General features: G+C 35.8%; 1 protein-coding gene across 1 annotated transcript in view; it reads right to left on the bottom strand.

Moving 5' to 3' along the window:
- The window catches only part of LOC106473255 (dual oxidase maturation factor 1-like), a gene marked incomplete at both ends in the record, with an annotated part of 49,403 nt that overhangs the window by 6,860 nt on the left and 33,789 nt on the right, over nucleotides 1-8,754 (bottom strand). Inside the window, one exon of the mRNA XM_013933941.2 lies at nucleotides 5,268-5,479. Within this exon, the coding sequence (XP_013789395.2) occupies nucleotides 5,268-5,479 (212 nt within the window). The remainder of the gene's footprint in view (nucleotides 1-5,267; nucleotides 5,480-8,754) is intronic.

Raw genomic sequence — 8,754 nt, forward strand, 5'->3', positions numbered from 1 at the left:
TGTAAGGGAGTAATAATAACATAATTACCGTTTAGTTTACTATTGTACAAAAGTGTAAGGGAGTAATAATAACATAATTACCGTTTAGTTTACTATTGTACAAAAGTGTAAGGGAGTAATAATAACATAATTACCGTTTACTTTACTATTTTACAAAAGTGTAAGGGAGTAATAATAACATAATTACCGTTTACTTTACTATTGTACAAAAGTGTAAGGGCAGTACTAGTATACTTGTTTTAGGTAAATATTTTCAAGCGTAAATATTTAAACTTAAGCCTATGGAATTACAAGATCTAAAAAAAATTCAATAAATATTACATAAGGACACTTGATTTTGATACGTGTTTTACCTCTGATTCTACGTTGTGGAGAAAAAATTACTTATGAATCAATATTTGATTGTAGCACTTGAAACGTATAAACTTTCATTTGCAAACATGAGATATATCGACGCTGCTCTTTCTAACAGTTGTTTTCAGCAAACATCAAAAGAGTGATATTAACCAAAATGTTAGATCAACTACTCCTCTGCTAAGTCAGTAAAGTGCATGTCTGGAATGCCTTGACTTTCCCAGTTTAGTTGCACTTACCTCGGGCAAAGTCTGACCCAAACTAAAGACTCCAAATGCTAACGTGAAATTGTAGGTTAACTGTCTCGTTTATGGTTAAGCACCGATTGTATTTGACGTCACCGATTAACTTGAAATGGGTCTACTACACTTTGCTGGTGAATAACGTGCAATTTTAAGCTGTTGAATACATAGCTTCAGCTATTTATTTATTTCCAGTCACAAACAGTGGGACGAATGTTTGACCTCCTTCGTCGGATCTGGAGAGCGCGAGACACCAGCGCACTCTAACGTGAAATATATTTATTACGAATTCATTCTCTGATGTCAAACTGTGGTGAATATGAGTAGGAATTCTATAAGAAATTTAACTCCGTAACTTATATGCACTCTTAATAAGATTTCTAAATATCAATATAATTTATATCCATCATTAACATAATTTATATCCATCATTAACATAATTTATATCCATCATTAACATAATTTATATCCACCATTAACATAATTTATATCCATCATTAACATAATTTATACCAGCTATTAACATAGTCCATATACACTAGTAACATAACTTTTAGGAGTAAATCTCTTAAGTTTAAACATGAGTTAGTGTGCCAGTTATTCATATCTTGATATGTTTCAAAGTCACACAATGGGCTATCTGTGGAGTTTTCAAGTCGGGCATCGAAACTCGATTTTTAGCGTTAAAAACCCTCAGACGTACCACTGAGGAGGTTTTTAATTAAAGTTTGTTTCTTTGTTATGAATATCGCGCAAAGCTACACGACAGCTATGTGGATTCGAACCCGCGACGCGCAGATTGCGAGTCGAGTGTCCTAACCACCTGGCCACGCAATATCAGGGTCGCGGGTTCGAATCCCCGTCACACCAAACATGCTCGCCCTTTCAGCCGTGGGGGCGTTATAACGTGACGGCAATCTCACTATTCGTTGGGAAAAGATTAGCCCAAGAGTTGGCGGTGGGTGGTGATGACTAGCTGCCTTCCCTCTAGTCTTACACTGCTAAATTAGAGACGGCTAGCGCAGATAGCCCTCGTGTAGCTTTGCGCGAAATTCAAAACAAAACTATAAAAGGTGAATAAAACTACCATGTAAATGTAAAGTGTTTATATATGAAAGTTATAAACTAGATCAGATATGAATGAATATAGAAACACGTGAAATGTATATATTGGCCCAAAACTTAATATGGACAATAATTACGCCGATAGTAACGTCATAGAAAACGTGTTTCTTGGAAAGCGATGACTCAAATTTTTATTGATTTATGTAAGGTGCACACAGACGGTTGGTTAAATAATCAAACACTTAAAGCTCACTGCAAGAGTCTCTGCAGCTGCCATGTGGCTCTGCATGGCCAGGTGGTTAGGGCGTTTGACTCGCAACCTGAAGGTCACGGGTTCGAATCCCCGTCCCACCAAACATGTTCGCCCTTTTCAGCCGTGGGGGACGTTATAAGTACAGTCAATCCCGCTGTTCGTTGGTAAAAAAGTAGCCCAAGAATTGGCGGTGGGTGGTGATGACTAACTGCCTTCCCTCTAGTCTTTCGCTACTAAATTAGGGACGGCTAGTGCAGGTAGCCCACGCGAAATTGCAAACAAAAAACTGCCATGTCATTTTTATCCCGCTAAAATTAGTTCTAGAATGTTCCGTTAGGGGAGACAATCTCCTATATTGTCAAGTAGAAGGCCTATAAAAACAAAACGAGAACCTATTATATTTATCAAGCAGATTATCGTGTACTTAAGGTTGTTGACACGTGAGTGAGCTGACACATGAGTCTATGTTTGGTCATTACTTCTTCCCGTATCACATCATGAGCATTCACTTCAAAAATTACTTCAACTTCTTGCTTACGTTAGCTAATATACTCTTCTGGCAATTAGAATACATATCTTTCCGCCTCGAACATTGTTTCACTGTACTCAAGGACGACAGATTAAAACTAATGTCGTAATAATATGAGATAAAACAATGTCACGATATAGGCCTTCTTCGAGTTAATTATCACATCCTAACGATAAACATCTAATAACACTCGAAATCCGCATGTCACGAGATGCTGACCTATATATATAAAAAAAGTGCGCCAAATATCACAGGGATAAAGAACAACTCAGCTGCATCAAGATAAGTTTTCTACAGTAATATTTTACACGCTAGAAACGGTAATGAAATGGTCGAAGTCATTAAACTCAATTTCGCAAGCAGGACGATGCTCTGTGAGATGAACAGCATACGCTACACGCTACAGTTTGTTTGTGACTATTGAAAACTTAAAAACTCTGACTTGTATTTGATATTTTTCCGCGGGAAAACAAAGTCAGTGAGAGAGATAGTTGCATTTTTTTATATTCATAACTTACTGTCTGTTGTTGAACTTGTGCTTAGTTTTATACATTTTTGTAACTTTATTTGTTGTGCATGTCTGATGATTGTTTGTTTGTTTTGAATTTCGCGCAAAGCTACACGAGGGCTATCTGCGCTAGCCGTCCCTAATTTAGCAGTGTAAGACTAGAGAGAAGGCAGCTAGTCATCACCACCCACCGCCAACTCTTGGGCTACTCTTTTACCAACGAATAGTGGGATTGACCGTCACATAATAACGCCCCCACGGCTGAAAGGGCGAGCATGTTTGGTGTGACGGGGATTCGAACCCGCGACCCTCAGATTGCGAGTCGAGTGCCTTAACCACCTAGCCATGCCGGGCATGTCTGATAAACAGAGAGCCTTATTCTTTTTTTCTTTCCGCTTGAGTGTTTAATAAAGTTTTTTTGACTTATTGGATCATCCTTATTCTTTTTTTCTTTCCGCTTGAGTGTTTCATAAAGTTTTTTGTAATTTTTTTCTTTTCTTTCTTTTCTTAAGCCTTTTTTTTACATATGGTGAACAACGACAATATTTATTAAGTTATCCTTTTTCTCACATTTTTTCTTCTGTTTGTAGTTCTACTTGAGTGTTTAATAAAGCTTTTTTTTAAATCTTTTTTTTTCTTTCTACATTTCCTATAAAATTCTCTGGCAGTCATTCTTTGTATACTTTCCATGATGATTATGTTGTGTTTGTTTATTTTTCTTTGTCGCAGTAACAACTATTAATTAGCTGTTTAATTTTTTTATTTTTCATAATGGTAACTATTAATTATCAGCTTCTCTGTTATTTCTCACTCTGACAACTATTAAATACCGGTTTCTTTTTTGGTTTGTCACACTGAAACCCTACTAATTATTGGCTTCTTTTTATTTCTTTTTCTTGTCACGTATATAATTATTAATTATTTGGTCAGTGATAAGTTAGCGGGATGGAACGCTAAAATCCGAAATCCGGGGATCCACAAAGCATAGATAGTTCATTCTTGAGCTACACGCTAAAAATATTAACGACAACTAACTTTTGGTGTCTTTCTCACGTTGACAATTATTACGTATTGCGGTTTCTTTTTTTCTTTGCAACACTGACAATTATTGATTATCGGTTTATCTTTTCTTTGTCACAATTACAACTGCTAACTATTTGTTACTTTTACAACCCTTCCCAGTTTATTTCACCCCAATTCCCTATTTCAGCTTGCTCTGTACACTCCCTTTTGACACCTTAAACACACATAAACTCTGCTCTGATCCATTATCTCAGTACAGCTTTTATCCACACACACAAACTCTACTCTGATCCATTATCTCAGTACAGCTTTTATCCACGCACATAAACTCTGCTCTGATCCATTATCTCAGTACAGCTTTTATCCACGCACATAAACTCTGCTCTGATCCATTATCTCAGTACAGCTTTTATCCACACACACAAACTCTGCTCTGATCCATTATCTCAGTACATCTTTTATCCATTTATAATTGCAACAACCAATCCTGCTATTCTATATTCCATATAGGTAGAGGATGTTGCTGATTGGCTGCCAGTAGGTCGAATTAGGGATAGCTATGACTGAACTTTAAGGGTCTCTGATTTATGATGGATGTCTTTCATGTTAACGTTCTTTCTCATTCCACCAGTGTTGTTTTTTTTAAATACTTATAATTTCAACTGATTTATATTTTCTGAATCTGTTACTTTCATCTTCTTCCCGTTTGTTTATTTGTCAGAACAATATGTGAAGCATATAAACCTTCTTTAGGGTTAGAAAGTACCACTTTCAGAGTGTCCTGATGTTACTGTTAACAACTAGGATGTTATAATAAATAAACTTAGTATTCTCGAAGTCTGAGTTCAAGGTAGGTCCAGTTCAATCTACAGTTTGATCAACACGTGCTATTGGGTTATACTAGTTTCGGAGAATTCCACTCCCCATCAGTAACCTGAACACAAGTTAACCAAAGAGAGATAAGCTGGACCTATATCATAGTGAAACAGTATCAAACATATTGTTGGTGTTAACGAGCTTTATAGTCACTATGAGAAAAACCTGTACACTGAGTCAAACCAAGTATATTTTCAACATAGTCACTCAGATTCTTGTTCCTTTTCAAACTTTGAACATTTTTAGACATCTCGAAGTGACCAATTGATAATTGTAAAAAAAATGGCCCTTAAAATTACATCATCTTTTGCTTATACTTAATGAAAGTTTTCTCGCCTTTCAAATTCCAGTTGTAAGAGAAAAACTAAAGTAGAATCAGATGAAAAAACGAGAGAGAGAGTAACCAACATGACTTACCTGTGCCAAGGACAAGCCAGAAACACCATCCATATTCAAAGGTAATGGTTCCTTCCTCGAAAGGGATGACTAAAGGCTTCCGAGGCAGTAAGAGAGCATAGATGGCGTTAGTGAGCAACATGGCGGCTCCCGTGAGCTGCAAGCAGAAGGCTCCATATCTAGGAACAGTACATAGAAGAATGTCCATCAGTAGCCACAGTGCAAACGCGGTCCTGTGAGAGGAAGAGATAAGTACATTATATCGTTACAGAAAAACCATGAAAATCCATACACCCATGTTGTGACTTTGTATCTAAAACAATTAAACCAATATTAAATGGTTACAGAAAGAATCGCGTTTGTTGTGTAACACAATAAAGGGGGATTCTACGAATTATGGGGGTTGGAGTCAAGTGAATTTCTTTCAGACTAATCTTAGCAGAAAAACAAAAAAAAATTATGTTACATATAATTGGTAACTTTAAATACATTAATTAGGACTTCATTTATCAGTAATGGGGTGCCGAGTCAGGAAATTATTTTGGATAACATGGTGACGACTGGGATACAGTAACACTAAAAACAGGCTATCCTACTTATAAAAACCATGATTGAAGTCGCTTAACTGGCTCAAACTTGATGTCAGACAATTCATCCGACAAACAAAAGTCCATTCTTAACATTTATCTTTGTCAATTTACTTCTGAATTAACGGATATCACTCATCAATGATATCTAATATCTAAATTTTCATTACCATCTTTATTTTTTTCAATATGTCGTAAGAAAGGAAGCTTGAAAAAAATCAAGAACCCAAAAAATCCGCTCTGGTATTGTATTTGGTATGGTCCAGAAATTAAGGATGGAAGCTTGAAAAAATAAAGAACCAAAAAATCTGCTCTGGTATTGTATTTGTTATGATCCAGAAATTAAGGATGGAAGCTTGAAAAAATGAAGAACCAAAAAATCTGTTCTGGTATTGTATTTGGTATGGTCTAGAAATTAAGGATGGAAGCTTGAAAAAATGAAGAACCAAAAAATCTGCTCTGGTATTGTATTTGGTATGGTCCAGAAATTAAGGATGGAAGCTTGAAAAAATGAAGAACCAAAAAATCTGCTCTGGTATTGTATTTGTTATGGTCCAGAAATTAAGGATGGAAGCTTGAAAAAATGAAGAACCAAAAAATCTGCTCTGGTATTGTATTTGTTATGGTCCAGAAATTAAGGATTGAAGCTTGAAAAAATGAAGAACCAAAAAATCTGTTCTGGTATTGTATTTGGTATGGTCCAGAAATTAAGGATTGAAGCTTGAAAAAATGAAGAACCAAAAAATTTGCTCTGGTATTGTATTTGGCATGGTCTAGAAATTCAATGACTGTAAGAAATGTAATAGATCATACGCAGAGTGACGACTTGAAGGGTTCTTAACCTCGTAACCAGCTCTCAGGAATATATATTATGTTCAGCACCACCTACTGTCAAGTCACTGTTTTATCCATTAAGTTTACTTTTCTGTCAAAGTCCTCACAGATGAATTAACACAACGCAAGAACCACATATTTTTTAAACACCTTACCTTTTTTTATCATATTTGTTTTGATTTTAGTAACTGCAAAATTAGACACGTGGTGGTTATTAAATATTTAACATTCATTCTCCGTGATTCTCACATAACATCAGTTGTTGCATTAACGTCACCATCTTTAATTTTAAATTTAGGTTTGGATATTATCCATCGCTTTCGAAGTTTCTTCACTATCGTTTCACGTTCTCTCATTTTAGTCCTGATTAGTTGGGAACTGAATTGGCTTTATCTCTAAAATAGTCACGAAAGTACTATATATATATATATGTGTGTGTTTTGGCGGGAACCGGATAGGCTCTATCTCTGAAGTGTCACGAGAATTTATATGTATATTTTTAGGTAATTTTGACAACAATGTAAAAATATAGTTTTAACATTATTCTCTACTCAAACACAGAACAACAGGAAAAAAACAAAAAAGTAATGAATAATTAAGGTCAATTAAAAATCCACAATCCTACTGTACAATGGCGTTTTTTGTTTCAGAGCAAAGCCACATTGGGCTGTTTACTGTGTACGCCGCGGGAAATTGAACCCCGGATGTTAGAGTTATAAGTCCGTAAGCTTACCGCTTGTCCACTGGCGGACGGAACTTTATGGATTTTTTTTCTAGCCTTAAAAGACACTTGACAGCGATTGTTTTATTTTGCATATTTCTAAGGGTTTAGTGGTGGCTCATAGTTCATAAATCCAACATTTGAGTTTTTCTACGTTAATCATCAAACCTGGATTTTCTCTTGAACGTGGAAATAACTCTAGCCTAAACGCAATCAGTAGAGGAACTTCCTGAAGATACCCATTGATTGGATAAACTTACTGAAGAAAACCATTGATTGGATAAACTTCCTGAAGATACCCATTGATTGAATAAACTTCCTGAAGAAACTCATTGATTGGATAAACTTCCTGAAGAAACCCATTGATTGGATACACTTCCTGAGGAAAACCATTGATTGGATACACTTCCTGAGGAAAACCATTGATTGGATACACTTACTGAGGAAAACCATTGATTGGATAAACTTCTTGAAGAAACCCATTGATTGGATAAACTTCCTGAAGAAACCCATTGATTGGAAGACTTCCTGAAGAAACCCATTGATTGGGCAAACTTCCTGAAGAAACCCATTGATTGGGCAAACTTCCAGAAGAAACCCATTGATTGGGCAAACTTCCTGAAGAAACCCATTGATTGGACAAGAAAGTACTGAATAAGCTGTGAGAAACTGATAGAATTACTGTAGCTTTCAGATATCACTAATGAGTTTTTGTTACCCTCACATCAATCCATGAGAATATTGATTTATATATCGACAAACCTATTTACATCTAAAAATATGAAATTTTTATAAACCCGATTTGTTATATTTTCTTGGTTTTTAAGCGCAAAGTTACACAATGGGCTATCTGTACTGCGCCCACCACAGGTATTGAAATACGGTTTTGAACATTATAAGCCTTCAGATTGACCACTGAGCCATTGGGAGGGGTGGGGGGTGGGTTTGTTGATTTTGTACCAGTGAATGTTATAATTTACTTACTTTTGTTTCTCTATCAAACGATCAGTTGCTTGTTTTTCAACGAGACACATTGCAGCCCCGAAAGCTAATCAAAGAAAAAGCCCGATAAACATGACAGTCTTACAAAAATTATCCTTTTTTTTCTTCTCCCTGTCATTTTTGTTTATTAGGTGTCCGAACGTTAACATTTAACTATAGAAGTTTTTGCTCAAATAATTATTGTTCCAAGAGATTCTTACTGTAAACAGCTCTTTAGATAGAACAAAACACCTGGACACTTAGTCCTCAACTCTGTAGTTAATTATTATATACTTCAAAACACCTGGACACTTAGTCCTCAACTCTGTAGTTAATTATTATATACTTCAAAACACCTGGACACTTAGTCCTCAACTCTGTAGTT

The sequence above is a fragment of the Limulus polyphemus genome, unplaced genomic scaffold, assembly GCF_000517525.1.
Source record: "Limulus polyphemus unplaced genomic scaffold, Limulus_polyphemus-2.1.2 Scaffold6009, whole genome shotgun sequence".
Taxonomy (NCBI): domain Eukaryota; kingdom Metazoa; phylum Arthropoda; class Merostomata; order Xiphosura; family Limulidae; genus Limulus; species Limulus polyphemus.